Genomic DNA, 24553 nt, shown 5'->3' with positions numbered 1-24553 from the left:
GTGACAGAAATCGAACCACTCAAGCAACAATACCAGATACCAAAAGCAGATGTCATGTTCAGAATACAGCTCTATTTCTGTCAGCGCTGGAAGCTGTTGTTGATGTTCGGTTTATTTTTATTTTTTTAGTTTTTGGCTCTCAATCAAATCTAAAAACATAATATGAAAGAAATCTGCAAAGATGGATTAGGGTTTTTTGTTTGCTTTGCTTTGGTTTCCAGCTGGGGACTCTTAAGCGATCTCTCATGAATGTCGAATAGATGGGAGCTCCTTGGAAAAGTGGTGTGCTTGTAAACAGATGCAGCACTTATGAGGCCTGGGCCATGGAAGCGCAAAGCGAGAAGTAACATGTCATTATGCAAAAGGCGTCTCCTCAAGCTTTGAGCCTCCCCTCTCCTCTGGCTGCCAGACGTTTAGTGTCTGCTCTCTTGTGTCTCTAACATTCTCTCTCTCTCTCTCTCTCTCTCTCTCTCTCTCTCTCTCTCTCTCTCTCTCTCTCTCTCTCTCTCTCTCTCTCTCTCTCTCTCTCTCTCTCTCTCTCTCTCTCTCTCTCTTTCATTCTATCCCTTTCTCTCAGCTCAGTGTCTTCGGTTCAGGGATGTTAGCTTCAGCTGCCTCCTCTTAATGTCGTAAGCTGCGCATTATTTCAAAAAGTGGATGCCTTTCATCTCTCCCACTCTAAAATGCCCTTTTAACTGAGAGGCGGACATAAAATGTATCAATAGTGTACCAATTAAATATATATTTTTATACATTTAAAACTCAAAGGACATATTATGCCTAGAAAAAAAATGTATCTGTGAGAGTTAAACTATACTCTGACAGGAAAATGTTAGTCAAAAGAACGAACACCTGATGTGGAAATATTTACTGCCCTCTAGTTGCCCCAGAAGGTATAGTCATGAAGCAAAAGGGCAGGTTTGTACAGAATAAAAGTGTGTGTGTGTGTGTGTGTGTGTGTGTGTGTGTGTGTGTGTGTGTGTGTGTGTGTGTGTGTGTGTGTGTGTGTGTGTGTGTGTGTGTGTGTGTGTGTGTGTGTGTGTGTGTGTGTGTGTGTGTGTGTGTGTGTGTGTGTGTGTGTGAGTGTGTGTGTGTACAAAGCTACAACAGCCTGTCATTAATTATTCAGTTAATAACCATTTCGATTTTGCCAGATTTTCACAACAGTTAAGGTTTTAACTAATAAATGAATACATATCATTTGGTGTAGTATATAAGTTAAAACCTATATTATGGCAAAATCGAAATAGTTACTATCAAGCAGCATAAAGCTGATTGCTATCACAGCCTCACAGCATATATATAGCTCCTCATCAGCAGCTATCACGCTTCTCCAAAGCTCATTTATCCTCCTTCACCCCCAGCTCCTCCTCTTGTCAGTCAGGATTTGGTATTCTGATTTCCCTTGAAGTCAATTCCTGAATTATTTTGTAAATTTAATATCAACATTAATGATATCTGCAATACCCTAAGGGGGGTTATTGCTTCTGTCCCTGCTCTTATCCATGCTAGGCTGCATGGATGCGCAGGGAGTTCTCGGTCAGAACAGGACCATACCACCAATCCGAACTATATGCTAATAGTCAATCAATCATCTTTTATGATAGAGGTCCTGACATAAACAAAGCATATTTTGTTTTGAGCATTGACTGTGAACATTTTTACTTTCTCTGATATCTAAAATAGCCTTTTACTTTCTAAATTTGCACAAATAAAGTAGAAAGCAATTGGTACTTTGAAACAGAGGGAAAAGTTTGTGCATATTAAAATGTCTGGTATTGTAATAATTATCTCAAAGAGCCAAGGTGTTTAGGATTACAGAATTAATTGCCAATGACTTCAGTGTGAGGCTTTAGTGAGAACTAAACAGAGCTTGTGCAAACATTGCAATGCATTATTTATTGATGTGTACATTACTGAACACACTGCAAGGGCTTTAGTCTTCTGGGAATAGTGTGCCTGAGCGAACAAACTCATACAAAAGCTACATATATCTTCTCTCTTTTTCTGTATTTTCACTGTCCCTATGCGCCTTTGTTGGTGGGACAATACGAGCCATAAAGACTACAGAATTACAATTTAAAGGGAGTGCAAATTAGCCTAGAAATCTAGACGCACCCTAGCGGCAGCAAATGATGTGGGTCTGGCTTGTCAGGCTAAGTGCAAATAAAAACAAAGGCAAAGCTCTGGGACAGGACCTGTGCATTGATGTGTAGTCCTTGGTCAAAAAGATAAGATTCAAACCACGTAAACATGCTTAAGCTTGATTTGTTGACAATTATAGTTGGTAATTATTTTTGTCTTCACAAATTATCTGTAGCAAGTTAGCTCAAAGGGTAAATATTAATAATGGTAAATATTCATATCTCCTTATGATTAATCATTATGATTAATTATGAATATTTGAATCAGTTAATGGGATTAACTTGATGTAGCTACATTAACATTAACATTACAATCAATCAATCAATCAATCAATCAATCAATCAATCAATCAATCAATCTATCTATCTATCTATCTATCTATCTATCTATCTATCTATCTATCTATCTATCTATCTATCTATCTATCTATCTATCAATCAGTTCACCCTATATCAATCAACAATCAACATTGATTCTGAATTAATTCTAAGAGAAGGGTATTTTTCATTTTAGCATTTACAGCACTTGGAGCGTGTAACAAAATAGATAATTTACAGGTAGAGTTATGGTGGCCCAGTAGTGCACAACACAACAAAATTCAAAAAGCAAACATAAGTTCATAACACAATCAAGCCACAACACAACGACATCAAGTCACAACACAACAACATCAAGTCACAACACAACGGAAACAAACCACAACACAACGAAAAAGCCACAACACAATGGAAAAGCCACAAAAAACAGAAAAGCCACAACATAACAGAAAAGCCACAACACAACGATATAAAGCCAACTCAACAAAAAAGCTACAACACAACGATATAAAGCCACAACTCAACAGAAAAGCCACAACACAACGATATAAAGCCAACATAACAGAAAAGCTACAACACAACGATATAAAGCCAAAACTCAACAGAAAAGCCACAACACAACGATATAAAGCCACAACTCAACAGAAAAGCCACAACACAACGAAAAAGCCACAACACAATGGAAAAGCCACAACACAACAAAATCAAGCCACAAAAAAAACAGAAAAGCCACAACACAACAGAAAAGCCACAACACAACGATATAAAGCCACAACTCAACAGAAAAGCCACAACACAACAAAAAAGCCACAACACAATGGAAAAGCCACAACACAACAAAATCAAGCCACAAAAAAACAGAAAAGCCACAACAAAACAGAAAAGCCACAACACAACGATATAAAGCCACAACTCAACAGAAAAGCTACAACACAACAAAATCAAGCCACAACACAACAGAAAAGCCACAACGAAATCAAGCCACAACACAACAAAAAAGCCAAAACACAACAAAATCAAGCCACACAAAAAAAACAGAAAAGCCACAACACAACGATATAAAACCACAACTAAACAGAAAAGCCACAACACACCGATATAAAACCACAACTCAACAGAAAAGCCACAACACAACGATATAAAACCACAACTCAACAGAAAAGCCACAACACAACGATATAAAGCCAACACAACAGAAAAGCTACAACACAGCGATATAAAGCCACAACTCAACAGAAAAGCCACAACACAACGATATAAAGCCAACATAACAGAAAAGCCACAACACAACGATATAAAACCACAACTCAACAGAAAAGCCACAACACAACGATATAAAGCCACAACTCAACAGAAAAGCCACAACACAACGATATAAAACCACAACTCAACAGAAAAGCCACACAACACAACAATATAAAACCACAACTCAACAAAAAAGCCACAACACAACGATATAAAGCCAACACAAAAGAAAAGCTACAACACAACGATATAAAGCCACAACTCAATAGAAAAGCCACAACACAACGATATAAAACCACAACTCAACAGAAAAGCCACAACACAACGATATAAAACCACAACTCAACAGAAAAGCAACAACACAACGATATAAAGCCACAACTCAACAGAAAAGCCACAACACAACGATTTAAAACCACAACTCAACAGAAAAGCCACACAACACAACAATATAAAACCACAACTCAGCAGAAAAGCCACAACACAACGATATAAAGCCAACACAACAGAAAAGCTACAACACAACGATATAAAGCCACAACTCAATAGAAAAGCTAAAACACAACAATATAAAACCACAACTCAACAGAAAAGCTACAACACAACGATATAAAGCCAACACAACAGAAAAGCTACAACACAACGATATAAAGCCACAACTCAATAGAAAAGCCACAACACAACAATATAAAACCACAACTCAACAGAAAAGCTACAACACAACGATATAAAGCCACAACTCAACAGAAAAGCCACAACACAACGATATAAAACCACAACTCAACAGAAAAGCCACACAACACAACAATATAAAACCACAACTCAACAGAAAAGCCACAACACAACGATATAAAACCACAACTCAACAGAAAAGCCACACAACACAACAATATAAAGCCAACACAACAGAAAAGCTATAACACAACGATATAAAACCACAACTCAACAGAAAAACCACAACACAACGATATAAAGCCAACACAACAGAAAAGCTATAACACAACGATATAAAACCACAACTCAACAGAAAAGCCACAACACAACGATATAAAGCCAACACAACAGAAAAGCTACAACACAACGATATAAAGCCACAACTCAATAGAAAAGCCACAACACAACAATATAAAGCCACAACTCAACAGAAAAGCCACAACACAACGATATAAAACCACAACTCAACAGAAAAGCTACAACACAACGATATAAAGCCACAACTCAACAGAAAAGCTACAACACAACGATATAAAACCACAACTCAACAGAAAAGCTACAACACAACGATATAAAACAACAACTCAACAGAAAAGCCACACAACACAACGATATAAAACCACAACACTCGGAGTGCAATGAAGTTAGTTTTCCTTGCCATTGCTCTATAGATTTGCCAGTCTTACAAAGATATAAACACTTAACAATGGTATTTGACATGAACTATCAATTCAAAATCACCTACATTATAGCTGCATATTTATACTAGTGAATTCTTTTACCCGCTATCATGGCACTTGATACCCAAGGGAACATCTGCCAATTCCCATTTACCATGTTGAAACGTATAATTTGTATTAATTAAAATTACTATTAACATTTAAAAATAGACATGTTAAAATACCACAGCTTTATAAATCGGTTTCTCAATACCGATCGGTTTGTGTCTTAAGAAATCAATGTGTCATCAGGAGCAGCAGAGTTTTTGTGCACATTGCCTAAGCATTTTTTATTTATTTTTTTGTATGCTTTGCTCTCATAGAACTTTACCCATTCACATGATTATATGACTTGCACACAGCAACGGTTGAAGTTAAAAATCTTCATTTGTTTTCTACTGAAGAAACAAACACACCTACATGTTGGATGCACTGGAGGTAAGCAGATAAACATCTAATTTTCATTTTTGGGTGAACTAACCCTTTAAGCAGTTCATTCAACTTGCATATTTCTTTTTTTGTATTTGTCCTATTGTTTCTTCTATGCTGTTATCATTGCCTTCTGCAAAAAAAAAAAAAAACTTGATTCAATGAAACCCATTCAAAATAAATGTTATTTACAAAGGCGGATGTGTGATATAGTGTAAGAATATGAATGTAGTATTGCAACAAAATGTATACTTTTGTGTAAAAGATAAGCTTAGAGATAAGCTTATTCAACAGCATTTGTAGCAATGTAGTTTTTGAATATGATTGACTCACTGATCTACAAGGTGGGATTTCTCCCAAAAGCTTAAAGAGAGATGTATTGATCCGCTCTTCTCCCTCACGCCTATGATTGCCTATGATGCTTCCAGACATGTGTGTGTGTGGGTCAGGAAGCACAATGCCAGCACATGGCCAGTGGGCCACAAGGCCCAACACCTCAAGCCCTGTGAAACTTCCTCAAACTCGACGGAGTCTAAATAATCATGCAATCTCTCCACTCAACGCAGAAGAAATCGATTGGCACTTCATTGCCATCGGAACAAACTTTCAAAAGTTTCTCCTGTAATTTCACCACAGATGTCTTCTACAGCTCAGGCTAAATGCAAGTAACATATGATACAAATCGCTGTGTAACTAGTTAAACTGTAAACCCCTTTGTTCAGACAAAATAGATTATCAATGATATGTTTCTCCCAGGTGTTTCCAGAATTTTTTACCCCTTTGTTCTAACCCAGTTTTTCAACCACTTTAACTTTGCCTTTTACCATGCATGTATGTTTTATGTTCGCTTAGTCTTGTCCATAATTTAGTTAATTATTTGTGTACAATATATGTTTGGACTCCCTGTCTGCAAACAAATTATCACTTAAATGGAGCACTTGGGAAGATGAATGTTTATTTTTTTATGTAGTATACATGTGAAATTATTTTTGAATTTGGTGCTTTCTGGACCGTGAAAAGCCAGAAAATGTATTTTTGACTTATGTGGATAAAAGACAACAACTACCAGAATGTTATTGCTTCGCTACCCTACGAGCAGGGATGTAGTGGAGGCTAAACGCACGTAAACGCCGTTTACGCACCTCCCAAAATTCAGAAATAGCGTTTACCCACCTCCAAAGTGCGTTTATCCACCTCTAAATTGAGTTTATCCACTTCTAAATAGCCTACAGTTCCTAAGCCATTTTAAATTAAGCTTGTGTCGTTTTAGTTTCATATTGTTCATTTTCATTGGTTGTCTTTGTCGTGCTGCAACTGTCAGTGAGAGTAGTGGGAAGTTCGGATCATTTTACTGACTCAGATCTTTGAGTCTCGTTCAGCAAAATGAACCAATCTTTTCTCTTCCCGTCTCTATGGGACTGACAGGAAGAACAAAAGACTCGGATCTCACCTGTCGATTCAGAATCAGAACAATCAGAACCCATATGTTGCGTAATGCGCACGTGCAGTCAAAACAAAGTGAACGAATCACTCTCTGATACAACTCGGTAGTCCCGAGTCATAATAAAGATTCGTTCAAAATGAACGAATCACTCTCTGAGACAACTCGGTAGTCCCGAGTCATAATAAAGATTCGTTCAAAATGAACGAATCACTCTCTGAGACAACTCGGTATCCCGAGTCATATTAAAGATTCGTTCAAAATGAACGATTCATTCATGAACGACACGCAACCAAGATTCAAAAATGGATATCCAGAAATTTTCAAAATGACAATTATCCATTTGTAGTACATTTAATCAGCTTGTGACACTTTTCAATCACTTTTCAAGTGGACAAATAGGCACTCTGGACATTGTTGTGATATTAATTAATCACAGGCAGCTGGTTTATAGAGAGCATGTCGAAACCCTGTAATAAAGCTGTAATGATGCAGTGTATTTTGTGTTCAAATAGAACATTTTTGGTTTTATTGTTTTTATAGTTTAGCAAAATCGTCTGTTAATGTCGGCAGCCATTAGGCTACACTTGTGGAAACTACAGTCCAACTTATATTGTCTTTCTTCTGTTGATTACAGAAACTGAGTTTTCTTTAAATTAAAATATGTGGCACCAAATTAATCCTTCTGTCGTTAATCTGCACCTGCCTTATTAGCAATTGGCAAAAACTGAAATTGACAACTATTTTGATAATCGATTAGTCGGCTTAAGTATTTTTTTAAGACAACAGTCAAATTCTTTGATTCCAGCTTGTTTAATGTGAATATGTTCTAGCTAGTGTGTTCTCTCATATGTGCTCATATTAGCCACCTCGTATTAGTACGAATTGCCGTGAGATCGGGCTGCATACCGGTAGGCAGTGGCCCACCTTACCGTGACCACGATGCAGTCACCCAGAATTTATAGTTTACCCACCTCTTTTTTTACCACTACACCTCTGCCTACGAGGCCACTCCCAAAGCCACGGCTACTGGTTCACTGGCTCACTTGCCCACCATTGCACCGCCCCTATTGTTGTTTTCATTTTCATAATGATAAAATCATTTAGTTAGAGACACTAATTAAAAACTGAACCTGTCTGTTCAATATAATGTGAGTGAGCCGAACGAGAGTCACAGAACAAACACAGCAGGAGTCAGATTTCATTCATCACGAGAGCGAAGAGCTGGGATGAGCTGAGGTAAGCGCGGGTGCATCATACATTCACTGCTCGTGTTCAGTCTAATGCATTTTCAGATCATGCCTATGGAATTTGGGAATTTTCAGATCATGCCTATGCTTTACTTTCATAAGAATTCATTTGAAAAGTTGAAACATTTCCTTTGCTCTGCACTACTCTGTCCTTTTACATGAATTCCAGCAGGGGGGCACGATCATTTAAATATACCACCGGGTTTCTACTGATACAAAGCTTAATGCTAATCGCTGAAGTAACCCTTTAAATGATTGATTATGCGCTTTAAAGCAGCACTAGGTAACTTTTCAACCTTCATAATATATTTTTTAAGACTCTTGTGATGATAAATCGACTTACAATAGGTTGAATGACACGTCTGCCATAGCCTGATGGGGTCTGTATCGTTTTTAATCGTACTTTTAAACTTTGGGTTTCGGGTAGTAACCCGAGAACAAAAAGAACTACAAAATTCGACTGCTTTACGGCATATACGTCACTTCCACCAACACACACACTTCCTTACATTCGGACGTGCGAGCCCAACTTTGTTCGTCGGATAATATAGTCATGTCCGAAGCAGCAGAGAGAAATAAGAAAGAAAAGGTTTTGTTGGAGGAAAGCAATAAGAGGAAACGAAAAAGTGATGGGATTAAAGGCAGGACGAGGATCAAAATGTGACCAGGGTTTGCTCGTCGGCGTGAGCTGAAGGAGGCGTGCCCGACCGATGCTGTCATGCTTGTTACGGTGATTACCTACCACTCAAACATTGAACTGAAGTATCATATAGATTCTGTAAAACGCTAACCAATAGACTACTATAATGACGCTGGCTTGTAAACGTGAGCATCGTGATTATATGGCGTTTGAAAAAAAATAAAACCCATGAAATTATATTCATATGACATGCTGAAACATATGCCACTGACTGTAACGTTACCTGGGATGAAGACATTTCACACGCGACGCCAGAAGAACTCTGAACTCCTCTTGCAGTGTTCAGGGGAGTGCTGCACCGACCGGCGCCACTTTTATGAAGTTATTTGGCCCGCATCGCACTACTGTATATATTTTTACAACCCGCCGCGCACCCGCGACCATTAAATAGACATACGGGGTCCGCGGGTTATGAGACGACCGACGCATCACTAGTTCAGGGCTATCAGGGTTGTCATGTCAACAAATGCACGCGCGATGGCATCCCCTGTTGTAGGATGACAGATCTTACGACAGTAGTTGAGGACATTATTTTTTCCAAACTGTAGGGGGACCCCGAGAGCAAAAGTAGCCAAGTGCGGCTTTAAGTGCTCATGTAAATACAAAGGAAGAATTATTTTTCTGTGACCATGAAAAAATCCTTTTCTTAGAATTAATTAATGATCAATACTGAGTGTTCACAGGATGAACTGATGGATTTCTTGCAATGTTAATGTAACTACATCAAGTTAATCTCATTAACTGATTCAAATATTCATAATTGGTCATAGTGAATAATCATAATGAGTTATGAATAATGATTAATATTTCCTCTCTGAGCTAATTCACTAAACTACTGAGTCCTCTTTCAGGAACAGGGACAGTGTGAACGTATAGGGAACAGGGTCTTTTTGGTTCACCTCTTGCACATGAATTATTCTACACTATTTCATTTCTATTTTATTTCTAAAAAGTATGTAATAATGAAGGTACTGTTATTTTCAAGAAACCAGTAATATCAAGTTTGTGTTATGCCCTTCCTGAAGGGTTAATGTCATTCATATTGAAGTGCAAGTTTCCCCCATCACAGAGAGGAAAGCTGAGGGATTGAATCTCATCTTGTGCTTTATTTTGTTTGTCTCAGAGGATTCTGAATAATGTGTCTCAACCTATCCGCCTTACTGTGTCACCAAGCCAAAATCCCACAGCTGCCACTCCTCATCGTCTCCTCTCGTTCTCATCAAATAGAACTTGTCTCCGCATCTGGACCCAGACATCACTGGCTTTCATTTATAATTGGTTTTAAGCAGTTGGACAAATCAAGCGAGAGGTTACATTTCAACAGGCTGACTGGATGTCTTGTGAGATGGTGAAAATGGTCTAGTCTGAGCATGCAGACTGATGCTACGTTTACACGATGTTCATTGACAGATGTAGTAATGGCGTAATTAATTACCACTGACTTGAGCTGTGGATTAAAGTCTTCACACAAGTGTGAGAAATGTGTTCCTATTTCTCAGGATGATTATTTGAGCAGTGTTTCAATCACGTTTGCCAATCTGTAAATAAATTTGCTGTGAGACTTGATTTGGTCCCAGACAGGAGAATCTCATTTACCTTTATTGCACTCTCTAAGTCCTTTCAAAAACTTCAGGTAAAAAAGTTTAATCGTCTAACCTGTGGAGAATCAATTTATATGAGAAGTTCATGGTTATTTAATAAATGATTTCCTTTTTTGTAAGTAAAACTAAATAGAGAGATGTTGAATAGGTTCTCCTGGGTTACATTATACAGTATAGCAGCTTATTATTATAACATATAACAATAACATTGTTATTATATTGTTTTTAGCATTTGTTTATTTGTATTCAGTAGCCTACCATTTTCATTGCTGACCATAAACTATAAAATGGATGCATTTATACTTATCTCTGAAAAGTAGGCTCTACTTAAAGGCACATTTAAAGCCTATGAAATGTATAATATAAAAAATAAAGTATTAATAATTTTCTCCCAGGTTAATTTATTTTCCTGTACTTCTGCCAGTACAATAAAATATGGAAAAAGAAGAACAAAGAACTAAATTCTCAGTATGCCTGAGGATGGTAGATGAAAAGCTGGCAAAATCCTGTTCATTCTTTGATAGCATTAATCTTTAAAGGTGTTACTACATTCTCTTATATGAAGTAGGTATTGCCAAAGTTATTATTGATGTTATGAGGTGACCTCTCCTCAGGCTGTGTTCTGTTCTCTGTGTGTCTCCACATTTGTAGCAAGCAGTTTTATCAGAGACCCTGCTATGCGCTTCATGTCTGAGATAAGTTGCTCAGCGCTCTCCGCATTGAGCCAATTTATGAAAAACTCGCAGGTGCAGCCTCCGTGGTTTTACAATGGATTTTAGGGGGTTGTAATTTTCTAAATTACTTAAATACTTTGATTATAGTGAATAAGTCGACATGTCAAGTCAGCTGCTTCATTTATAAGCACAATGTAATCATATATTTTTTACTCTATGTGAGTGTACCACAAAAACACCATTTAAGCAAATCATAATCTTTAAAGATTTTCCAATTTGACATCCCATGTTAGAGAGAATTGTATTAGTGTATCAGATATATTGATATTTTTTTGTCTCTACATATTCATAGAATATATGTACATATACTTCCTTGTGTTAATGTAACCTGACAAGTGAATCTGACAATAATGTCTTCCCTTTTGCATGTCATACTTAGTTATTTTACATTAAAATGGGATTTATATCTGAATGGGTTGTGTTTGTCTCTTTTTCTGTTATCGACCACTTTTTGTTGGTTCATTATTAACAGAAACAGGTCAAGTAAAGGGATGTGAGGGCCAAGTTTGGTAACTCATACTCGGAATTTGTCCTCTGCATTTGACCCATCAAAGTTAGAAGTGAACACACACACAGAAAACCGTGGACACACACACCCAGAGCAGTGGGCAGCCTCTTACTGCGATGCCCGGGAGCAGTTGGCGGTAAGGTGCATGGGTATTCTTGAGGGCAAACACTGTTCACTGAGCACTGTTCTGTCACTCCCCCACCTGTATTTTTTCTGCCATCATTGAGAATTGAACCCACAACCTAGGTTACAAGTTTGACTATCTAACAATTAGACCACGGCTGCCCTAACATTTTAAAATATAATTTTAAACTATCATTTTATTGCAATCAAATACAAAGGTACAGAGGAGAAGAGTGTTAAACAGGACACTGCACACTGTACACTGCACTCTCTCTCTCTCTCTCTCTCTCTCTCTCTCTCTCTCTCTCTCTCTCTCTCTCTCTCTCTCTCTCTCTCTCTCTCTCTCTCTCTCTCTCTCTCTCTCTCTCTCTCTCTCTCTCTCTCTCTCTCTCTCTCTCTCTCTCTCTTTATATATAGATAAAAGAGAGAATGGAGAATGACAACCAAAACCAATATACTCATTGATGATGTGGTGCAGCGTGCCATGAAAAGATGTTATCTCTTTTTTTGTATTGTTCTCCATTTTTGATGAAATATGCATATATTAAATTAAACTTTAAATCCTTACAATGTTTATGCAAATATCAGGCTAAACAGTCTGCAAATCCTGCAAGAATTAAGGAAAAAATATGAATAAAAAGAAAGAGACAAACTTGCAGCATTGGAAAGAACAAACCAAAGAGCAAAGTCGTAATGTTATCTGAGACTAAACAGAGAGTGCAGTCTGGCTGACTATCTCATCTCAGTCAGGATTATAACACACAGACATTTATTAACCAAATACAGACTTAGTGAGCACCAGCTGGCCACAGAAAGAGGACAATATAAGAAGAGACTCACTGTACAGTCAAATACAGCAGATTATTGCTGAGTGCAGTCAAACCAACATCTTACTTGGTGAAGGACTTCTCCTTTAGCATATTTATATAAGCCACAACTAAGAGGTACTGAGTTTACATCCGCATTATAGTACTATCGGTGTGTGGGGGGTGGGGGGGCATGTTTTCATGAAATATGAGGACACAAATGTGTATAATGACATAGGTATGACATAGGTATTACAAGAAGAGGGTGAAATATGAGGACATTGGCCATGTACAAAAATGCAGAATATTTCCTGTGTTTAGGGGTAGGAGCAGTGTATAGGGATAGAAAATACAGTTTGTACAGTATAAAAACCATTTTGCCTATGGAATGTCCCCACATTTCACAAAAAAAAAAATATATGTGCGTGCATGTGTGTGTGTGGTAATGTACCTAAGTATGTCATACCAATCAAGCAATATGAATTGAAGATTTTAAAAATGTATAGTTGACCAAAAAAAAAAACATTTTTTTTTAAAATCAATCTCACGCCCATATAGGCAAAAGTCAAAAGTGCTCTTTCCAAAGATAATTGATTTCCCTTGTTTGAGTACTTGTTAAACATTTCCATTTAATCCGGTCACATGTTTGAAGGCCTTGAGGGAATTATGATAAACAGCAGCAATACTAACAGGCAACAGAAAAGTTTCTTGAATTGTTGTCTGTTTTTGATCATTTTACAGCCTAGACAAAAGAAGACCGTTTGAACAAAATTTTGCTTTGTCAAGAAGAGCAAGGTATGTCATCACAACACTTATTATTATTATTACTCATTATTTTGGTTCATTTATCGACCAACAATACTTTATTTATATTTAATTGCGATAGTGCCTTGATTTATGATGTATTGCTCACCAGGTCATGGCGATTCATCAGTCTACTGTGATTGTGCTACTGGTCCTTTGTGCCTTCTTCTCACTGTCCATTTATGGTCAACCAGCAGAAGTAAGGCAACGTTATGAGCATTTCCTTGCGCAGCATGTGTATGGAGCCATGGCTGAGCAGAGATGTAACAGGGTCATCCGGGAGAGGCACATCACACAAGCTGAAACTGGGAACGACTGCAAAGCAGTCAACACTTTCATACTGGCAAATAGTAATGAAGTTAGAGCAGTTTGTACTGGTGGTGGAACTCGACTCACTGAAAACAGAGATTTGTATATTAGCAACAATCCATTTCCTGTGGTTACGTGCACATTAAGAAGTGGGGAAAGAAGACCAAATTGTAATTACAGAGGTCTCAAGTCCACTCGCAGGATTGTTGTGGCATGTGCAGGCGAGTGGCCAGTACACTATCAAGAAGGTGTCATTGTACCCAGGTAGCAAACAGACGTTGGGCCAACGTCAATATTGGTTGGTTACGTTGGCCCAACCTATCTGACAGAAATACAACGTTGGGCCAACGTTGGTATGGTCAGCTGCAATGGCCCACCACTTCCCTCAAATATATGCATGCAGCATTTCATGTTTTACCATTTTTCCCAGTAAACATGGGGAAAAGAGTGTAAATTTGAAATTTTATTTGACATGTTTTATTTAAGTCAAATAAAAATAAAGAAAATAATAAGAACAACTAATTTAAATACAAGCAGCAGCACAAATAACTACTATTGAGCAAAGATACAAAAAAAAAAAAAATGCTTCCAGATTTTTCAGGTAGGTCTAACTAGTTTTCAGGTACAGAAATTGATCAAATGTAAAATAACATTGCATATTTGACTGTAAAAATTAAAGATTGATATAATATAATATAATATAATATAATGTAATAATATAATATAATATAATATAATGTAATAATATAATAGAATCCTATTATACTTACAAAAGCTATTCAATCAAGAGCATTGTCTTTTGTTGACATTAAACAGACAGCAGTGAAGGCTGCCCCTTTAAGACCTTAATGTACGGATATGCGTTGTTTCTCAATGCATACATTTCTCGAATGTATACCGTTCAGTGACTATGCAATAGGCTACTCATCAAGATGGACATGTTGAGTTGACATACTTTTTGTGTGAGTTTTTTCGGTTCAAGAGCTGTGATTTGAAAGATAACTCAATATTTGCGTGCTGTGAGACGCGTGCGCACTATCGGATGAGTGCACAGAGACAGATCTCACAGTGCGCGAGTTTTCATTCGCGTCTTCTCACTGCACCTGCTTGGTGATGACCGCAAAAAACGTTTTGCCCACCTTTTTCTTTTAATATCACTGTTGTAATGTATCACCAAGGATCCAGCACGAGTATCCTTCGACAGAAACATACATAAAGCGTTATTTTCAAGTTACAACCCATATTATATAAATGTGTCATCAGATGTGAGATGAACCGCGTTGCAAGTGCGTGCCGAACCATGCGAATCGAGAACTGTTTTACCCTAATACAGACGTTGATGTCAGACATTAGATGTGTTATTTCAGACATTAGATTCATTCAAAATATATTAATTGTTTTATTCACATTTTATCATAATATATATATATATATATATATATATATATATATATATATATATATATATATATATATATATATATATATATATATATATATATATATATATATATATACACACGCATGACTTTTCCTGAAGTAAATATATACATATATTTTTGAAGGACCGCGGCACCCTTGGGAAACACTGGAATAGATGACTGCTGCGCTAGTGCGCGTGACGTCAGAAGAGCTGAGGCGCGAGCTCATTCAAAAAAACAGTGAGTGCGTGATTTCGAATTACCGTTATATTGTAACCGTCTTTTACTTCTCTTCAGCCGTTAACCCAGCCAGTCCAAGGTAATCTGCTCGATACAATATATTGTTTTAATTATAATCAATCTGTTATCTAGTAAGTCATTGTTATAGCTTCACGTTAGCAATCTAATGTAAATGTAGTCTTATAATCTAAATACTAACATTTAACATCAACTACCTAGCATTGTAGCTTTCGTAGTCCGAAATCAGCTGTAGTAATTAACGTTAGTTATTTGTTTGGCAGCAAACTAACTATGTCTGCAGACAACATTTATTCAGACAGAACACTTAAACGTCAGGCAAAGCGAAGGGCTTACAATATCCTTGGTGAGGTTCACGTCAATGCTGAATCAGACGCAGCCAATGTTAACTTATGCCTGGAAAAAAACGCCCCTGCTGAATATGTGTGGTCAGATGCTGCATCTGATTGGCCCATGTCCTATGAATCAGACGAGTCAGAGACTGAGTTTAATGTTGACGATAATGTGATGGATGGATTTTGGTCAAATGCTCTGACAGAAACTGACTCAAGTGATGACGAATTTGTTGAGTCTGCTGAGTGTCTTGGGGAGGAGCTCAGAGGTTGGGCAATAGACAGCCAAATGCCACAATGCCATCTAAATGGGCTGTTGGGCATCCTGAGAAAATATCATCCATATCTCCCAAAGGATGCCCGCACTCTTTTAAGCACTCCAACTAATTATGAGGTCCAGCAGATTGCTGGTGGCACCATGCATTATTTTGGAGTTGAGAAAGGCATTAGGCATGTGTTAAACCAGATAGAACCTCTCCCTAAGGCTATTAATTTACAAGTGAATATTGATGGACTACCTTTATTCAAAAGCAGCAATAAGCAGTTCTGGCCCATTCTAGGCTTGGTAGAGGAAGACAAAACAAAGCAACCATTTGTCATCGCTTTATATCTTGGATCTAAAAAACCAGAGAATGTCAATCTGTTCCTAGAATCATTTGTAAATGAATATGAAAAGCTTAAATTAGAGGGTGTGGATGTAACTGGCAAACATGTAGATATTAAAATTTCAAATTTTGTTTGCGATGCAAGTGCGAGGGCTTTCGTAAAAAACATTAAAGCCCACAATGCATACCACGGCTGTGAAAAATGCACACAGGAGGGAACATGGGCGGAAAATCGCATGACTTTTCCTGAAGTCGATTCACCTTTACGGACAGATACGTCTTTTATTAATAAAGACGATGAGTTTCACCATAAAGGGACCAGTGTGTTGACAAGGGTTGGAATTGGTATGGTCTCCCAATTTCCATTAGATGTTATGCACCTGGTTTTTCTTGGGGTTGTGAGAAAGTTGATAGGGTTTTGGATGAGGGGACCGCTTCCAACTCGTTTAGGTGCTCATCAGATAGGCCTAATTTCTGCAGTGCTTATGTCCTTTGCCATGAGACTCCCCAGAGAGTTTGCACGGAAAGGGAGATCCCTTGTTGAGGTAGATAGGTGGAAAGCAACCGAGTTCAGAACTTTTCTCTTGTACACTGGTCCAGTAGCACTGAAAGACCATCTGCCGAATGTTCTATACCACAATTTTATGCTTCTGCATGTAGCCATTCGAATACTATGCTGCCCATCACTGTGTCTCCAGTACTGTGATTTTGCTGAAAAGTTACTGATCACATTTGTCGAGCATTTTCAATCTGTTTATGGTAATTACGTTGTGTATAACATACACGGGCTGACACATCTTGCCAATGATGCAAGGCAGTTTGGTGTGCTGCATAATTTTGCAGCTTTCCCATTTGAGAACTTCCTCTACACATTAAAAAAATTGATAAGGACCCCTACCCAGCCCCTTCAACAGATCATCAGGAGATTGTCAGAAAAAGCAAGTGTCAGAACTAAAATAAGGATGTGCAAGGATGGGTTTTACCAGGAACATAAGAATGGGCCTTTTCCATACAATGTGACATCTCAGCAGTTTACACAGTATAAGAAATATGTAAATGGTGGGACTTTAATTTGTTTATCAGAGGGAGATAACTATATTCTGTTCAATGGAGATATTTATATAGTGAAAAACATTTTAAAAGACAAGGAAGCATCACATCTAGTCTGTCTTAAATTCCAAAATAAGTCATCTTTTTTCACCTATCCCATTGATTCATCAAGTCTTGATATATCCTTTGTGAAACAACCCGGGCAGTCATTGACTATTGTTCCTACACAGACTGTTTCAAAAGTCCTTCTTTTACAGTATAAGGATGGGTTTGTGGCATATCCTTTGCTGCATACTGCTTGATTCCCCCAATCCCCCAATCCCCCCACTCCCCAGAATAATAAGACTAGGACATATTTTAGTTTAGATAGATTTCCACTGGGTAATTAATACAGTTTCAATAAATGTATATAGTTTGTAACACTAGATATATTTTTTTGTTTGTTTTTGTTTTTTTATAGATGTATTCTATAGTTGTTTTTACTGAAAAGAATGAGACAGAGGTGATACCTAGTGACTGGCTGAGCATCGATAAAAAAATTTCCTTTTGGCCCCCATATAATGGTACAAAATGTAGAAAAGCGGTTGAAAAAAATGAAACTCCTGATGAAGAATGGGGCGAATATATAACCGAATGGGTGGCTGAGTATGGTAAGTCTTTGAGGAATTAATTATTAATTAGAAATAACTATTAAAAAATATTAAAAGATGTTCCTTGTGAGTTATGCCAAACCGTTCTTTTCAAATGTTCAGATAATATGCTTAGTGATGTTGTTTGTTTCTTTGTTTAGATTCCTATGAAAAAGCCAGAAGAAAGCTGGTGAAGTTTTGTAAAGGCAACAGTTTGGAGTCTACAGATGAGGACAGTGTACGGAAAAGATTGTATGTTTCCTCTGTTCTCCTTTTAAAGCCTACTGCTTATTTGCACTGCACTTTTAAAAAATGTATTACACTTAATGTGTCCAACAGACCATCATCGAAATATGTAAATGGATTTACATCTGATACAGCTTCAGGAAGACCTCCAGTGCAGGCCTCAACAAGCTGGCTCCACACAGGTACAGACACTCGATTTGTATACTCTTTTTGCCAGAGTTCTTACATTTTAATTATGTATTGGTATATAAAGATTTGGGAAAAAGTTTGTTAGACCAAAACTATGGAGTGATTTTTGTGCCATAATTAAACAAACAAATCCAGCATTTTGCAAACAAACACGATCTGCTTTGCAAAGGAAAAATCAACTCGCAAACAAACAGAAAGCGATGAGCAAATACAAAGAACAGTTTGAGCGAAAACGCAGAGGAGTAACAAATATATGTATTGTGTTTTGCAAATAAATGAGTGAGCATGCATATTTCACAAATAAATACAAACCATCCTACAAATTGCATGTAACCTTTGAACAAATACCAAATCCACATAAATGCATACATGTTTGTTACTATCTCTCAGCTTAATTTTCTCAAAATGCAGTTCGAGCAGATTTTCTCACAAATGTAGTTGAGCAACCTGATGGAGTTTTGGTTCCTTGCCACTGTCGCCTTTGGCTTGGCTTGCTCAGTTGGGGACACTAAAAATATGATTAAAGTTATTCAATTTATTATACAAATAAAATGTATGAATTAGGTCTTATTTAATTCTATAAACTTAAATACTGATCTGCCAACATTGTTGCTATATGATAAATTAAAATAAGCTGATAACATCACTGTTTTCTCCAGTACGACTGTACAGCCAAATCTAATTTTGTCGCAATATTATCCTGTTTGACACTGAAGCTGCTTTGACACAATCGTGATTGTAAAAGCGCTATATAAATAAAGTTGATTGATTGAACTTCCTCTACCAGAACAGCAGATGGCGCTTTGGGTCAATTTACGATTTTCAAACACGTTTTCAGATGAAAATGAGCGAGGAACCGGATGCAGTATTTCTGTCTTACTGTATCTATTATTAATCATTTTGAGATTTTCACTTTGTCAACCCTATTTCATAAAAACAAAACAAAACAAAAAAACCTAAAAATATATAGATATTATTGTGACCAACAAGTGCAAAATCAGTAGTGACATTATGGCTGAAAACATTTTAGCTAGGGCTAGTTTTTTCTCATTAAATGCATGCATCCATCCTCCATATCATTTATCCACTGTAGTGTAACGGGATATAAAAAAGAATTTACTTTTATGTAATTTGTACATTTGATGATACAATTCAAATGAGAACATTCAAAATAGTGTAAGGGTGTATCGTGTCACAATATATTGTAATACAAAAATGCAAAAATATGTATTGTGGATTAAAGTTTAGACAGATTTAGTTTTGTATATGTTACTGTCACATTAAATATGGTAAATCCTGATAAAATAAAATATATTTTAAGCAGAGTAGGCTATATATTATAAGCAGAATGATGAATATTAGTTTTTCTGCTGTCACCATTTCCCTGTGTATGGGGGAGAAGGACCAAGCCCAGCTAACTATAGTTCACCTCTGATGCAATATCAAATTTAGCACTTTAATGAACACTGTTAAAACTATACCATGTTAACTATTTTTGTTCAAAGTATTGTGGGTGTATTGCACTGCAGGGTCGTAACCACCATAGACATTGAAGGGGAAAAATCCGCCCCCCAATAATTAGAAAGGGCCAAATTGACCCCCCCAGAGGCTCTGGATGTTGTTGTTGGGATGACAAAAAAGTTTAAAAGTAACATTTTAGTCTGTTTTGCCTGAGGTCTAACTGCGCTTGTCAATGTCAAAATGATTGAGATGGCCAATCAAATCAAAGTAGGCGGGGTTTGCGTTCTCTTTTGGCTAGTGCATACAGCCTTCACACACAGACGAGCCAATCTATCGCTTAATGCCGTTGCGGAGAGAGACTCTATTCCCTGTGTCCCTGCTCTTAATATACAATCATTGAATATCTTTGATTTTAATGAAGAAGAAAAGAAAAAAAAATACATAAGAGCGGATTAGAACCAGAAACCTTTGACACGGTTAACATAAATTCTACCACCAGACCAGCAAGGTATACAGATGTATATAAGCCGCTCAATGTATTTATTCACTAAGGCGAAGAATCTCGGGACTAATAATATATTTAACACAAATTAATGCAAATACTGTTTGTGAATAGTCCCAAAAGGCTTATCCCCTCCCCCCCAAAAATGGGTGAATTATTACATGCCTGAAATCTGCTGTTTTGGAAGAGAAATGCATTTGTGAGAAAATCAGCGCGAACTGCATTTGCACATCGCTCTGTTTGTTTGCAAGTCGTGTTATCATTTGCAAAGCAGATCGCGTTTGTTTGCAAAATGATGGATTTATTTGTTTAATTATGGCACAAAATTCATTCCATACAAAACTGCCTACCCTACCTTTAAGTTCTGCTCTCGTGTATTTACCTGAAAAAATTTAGCAAAATAAATGTATAAACTGTGGCTAATAGTTGGGAAATTACAGTACAATGTTATATATGACATCTCTGTCAAAATTGAGTTGTAGTAAACTATATTTCATTCCAAGAGGACGATATGTTGAAAGGAACTTTTGAACATTGGTCACATTCCTGTTGTATAAGATCGCAACGAAACTCTGGATGAAGTAAATGTTGTGATGTTTGGCAATGTATTGTACATTGTAGCCTACTGATTCTGTTTCTAACTGTTCCATATCCAGAGACAATGGAAAGACCAAAAAAAAAAAAATTCTGCAGTAATGGAGCCAAAAGCCTGAACTTGCCAGCCATACCACCATTTGCACCATCAGCACCTGCTGTGACAGTCCCTGAACCAAGACAAGATGGTACGTAGAATTACTCCAAAACCTTCTACAATAGTTTTTTTTTTTTTTTTTTACAAGAGGTATTTAACCACATTTATTTTTGCACCGCGGAATGTTTTTCAATGAATGAGTTTCGACGGACCGATTATACTGAAACACCAACTAGCGCTCGCTCTGGAGTCATGACAACAACAAACCATGGGTGCGTCTCAATCAGCTCCCTAGTCCACTAGTCAGGGCACTGATCAGGGAGTCAGCCCATTGACTTATGTCCTGATCAGTGCCCTGACTAGTGGACTAGGGAGCTGATTGAGACGCAGGGCATGAGTGAACATGAACGAAGAAGCTGATGAGGCCGCTTTGCTCGGCCCCGTGGATGGGAAATTTTGTTTTAAAAAACAAAAGGATGGAAGCGTCGTCAAGAGCAGGGTTTTGTGCAAGCTATACAACAAGGAATTTGCGTATCACCGCAGCACATCGAGCCGCAAATATCACAAATATGCTTTTGCTACACTTAATGGCAAACATTGCGCTGGTCTGCTGGACTGAAATAAATAAACAATATTTTGTTGATTAAGCTTATGTATTCAGTCATTATTCAATGGTATACTAAAAATACATGTGAAAAATTACTTCTCATTGTTCTCAGGTCAAATATTTATATGCAATTAAAATGCGACTCATTTCGATTAATTAATTACAAAGCCTCTAATTAATTTGATTAATTTTTTTAATCGAGTCTCGGCCCTAGTAATAATGTTGCATCGTATGTTTGTCTGATTCAGAAAGAGAACTCCGGCTCTACCAGATGCTGGAAGAGATAAAGGGTCAAGTCAGGCAGAATACGCTCCTCCTTCAGGCCATTATGCGAAGAGAGAATGCAGCTGAAGTTGTAAATGAGGAGTTTCAGTTTCCATTAAGGAACATGACAGGCATAAAAGATCTGGAGGATAGGCTGTCAAACAGAGACACACAACGTTCTCTGGTAAATTCTAATGTTCTGCTTCTGTTACTTCACTTAAAAGAATACTAACATGTATCTAGACCTGATTTACTGCTGCTTAACACAATTTTATGTTTAATTTTTTTCATAGACAAGATATCTTACCAGCTTGGGTGGAACATCTGCCAAAGACATTGTCCACAGAATCATGAGGGAAATAATAACCAATGAGTTGGCCAACAATTTTAATTGGCAAGGGAGAGGACAGAAGAGCCCATTTTCTACACTCGTGCTAGCAAAAGTTGTCATAGGTGATATGTTTTAAAAAACATTCAAAACTTAGACATAACTTTGAAATAGCAAAAGAGGAAACAACCCCTTAGAGTCTCACATAATATGTCATTGAATGAAATACAATGCAAGTCAATAAAAGAATGCCAATTAATCTAATCATATAGAGCTCTACAAAATACACCTCAGATAAGATCTGTTTGCTAACCCTTTCTCTGTTTTATTTTCTTTAATTTGATTCTGACAGATGCAGCCAAAAAACAAGGAGCAAAAGTGGTGGAAGCAGAGGAAAAAATAAAAACCTGGCTGAAGTATAGTGGAGACCGAAATGGAGGAAGAAAAAAAAGAGCAACAGAAAAAGGTACAGAAACCCTTTTTAAGGCTGATCAAATATGTTATTAATTATTATACATATTAATATATAAGTTGTAAGTAATTTACATTTTGATAATTACTATATTTTTTCTTTAACATAGAAAAGCAGATGCCTCAAGCAGATTCCAGCAGCTGTGAAAGTGAATGTAAGTGTCTACCAATGATTGTTTTTATCTTCCTCTGTCTAACCCCACCATTAAACAGAGGTGTATTTCATCTTTAATAGGCATACACTGCATTAAGATATATACAAAATTTGCTACCCCAGCATGATGAAAATCAGAATTTTTGTTTGTTTGTTTTGGATTGTTATTAAAATAGAACAACAAGTCAAGTCAAGTCAACTTTATTTATAAAGCGCTTTTAACAATGCAGATTGTTTCAAAGCAGCTTCACAGTGTTAAACAGAAAAATAATGCAACAGAATATATTTCGATTATCATACAGTAACAATGTGGGCTTTAGATCAGTAATTAGATCAGTAATTTGGTCTATATGGTTAATTTAGTTTAATAATTAGATTTATTTTTAAATATATTTGAAAAATAGTTTTTCCCCAACTGAGCAAGCCAAGCCAGAGGCGACAGTGGCAAGGAAATCAAAACCCCATCAGGAGACCTAATGGAGAAAAATAAACCTTGGGAGAAACCAGGCTCAGTCAGGGTGCCAGTTCTCCTCTGGCCAATTAACAAACAGCGTATTATTATTATTATTCTGGCAATTTTAAAGGTCAGAGGTCATAATAGATCTGAATATTCGAAAGATCCGAGGCAACACGCCAGAGACGGGTTTATTGAAGATGATGTATCGATTAAATAATTATTAAATATTAATAATTATAAATATTTAATTAATTAAATAACACATCTTAAATGTTCTAAAAAGTTGTTTGTTTGTTGTTTTTTACAGGAGTATATGCTGCTACTTCTCCTCTGCGCTGTCTTCATCATCAGAGCCGCACACAATCTCTAATTCACTTAAAATCTGTAAAAAAACATAATCTGCACATTTTCTGTTTTCTTCCGGATTTTCTTTGCCGCCTTTTTTGTCACTTTTTGGTTCCTTGTTGATTCCTTTGACTTTATGTTTTACTTTTCTTTGCATTTTTTCTGCTGTCTTTGTGTAGTTTTTTTCTACTTTTTTGTACATCGACTCATCGTTGCAAATCCAGAATGAAAATCTGCAGAATGTATTTGTATATAATGGACTGTGGAGATGTTTTAACATTCTGAGTTTTATTTATCTATTATCTGCTGTAGTTTTTCAACAACAGCACCACATATATGTTGTTAACTGCATTGAAATTGCAGCAAGTAAGTTATTGTGTTACCAATAAATAGGTTCATTTTTATTACCTATTCAGTTTGTCTGTTGTGCTTTCTCTTAATGCAATTTAACAATGAATAGGCCGTGTCACAATCTTAAAATTTGAGTGAAAGGTGTAGGTAAAGCCTATTTATTTATAAGTTTGTAGATTTTCTTTTTATAAAGTTGGCAGATGGTTAAAATAGGCTATTTCTTCTGCTGGCTGTCCAATGACATGGTTGCCCAACGTTGGCCCAATGTTGTTTTAGTGGTTTTTAAGTTGGCAGAAGGTTGGTAAGGTGTTTTTAGGTTGGCAGAAGGTCTGCTGGCTGTCCAACAA

At 36.9% G+C, this 24553-nt stretch overlaps 1 protein-coding gene across 1 annotated transcript; it reads left to right on the top strand.

Annotated features, from left to right (window-relative positions):
• The first annotated feature begins 15442 nt into the window (after positions 1 to 15442).
• On the top strand, positions 15443 to 24173 carry LOC137092081 (uncharacterized). Its single transcript, XM_067456353.1, has 10 exons — positions 15443 to 15585; positions 18088 to 18161; positions 18302 to 18392; positions 18480 to 18568; positions 21195 to 21320; positions 22085 to 22284; positions 22394 to 22553; positions 22781 to 22894; positions 23010 to 23054; positions 23818 to 24173. Coding segments are annotated over exons 1-10 (1044 nt in total). The 3' UTR covers positions 23820 to 24173.
• Positions 24174 to 24553: the final 380 nt, after the last annotated feature.

Source organism: Pseudorasbora parva, chromosome 11, assembly GCF_024679245.1.
Source record: "Pseudorasbora parva isolate DD20220531a chromosome 11, ASM2467924v1, whole genome shotgun sequence".
NCBI lineage: Eukaryota > Metazoa > Chordata > Actinopteri > Cypriniformes > Gobionidae > Pseudorasbora > Pseudorasbora parva.
The sequence above is the reverse complement of the archived record's forward strand: the minus strand, read 5'-3'. Positions and strand labels throughout refer to the sequence as shown.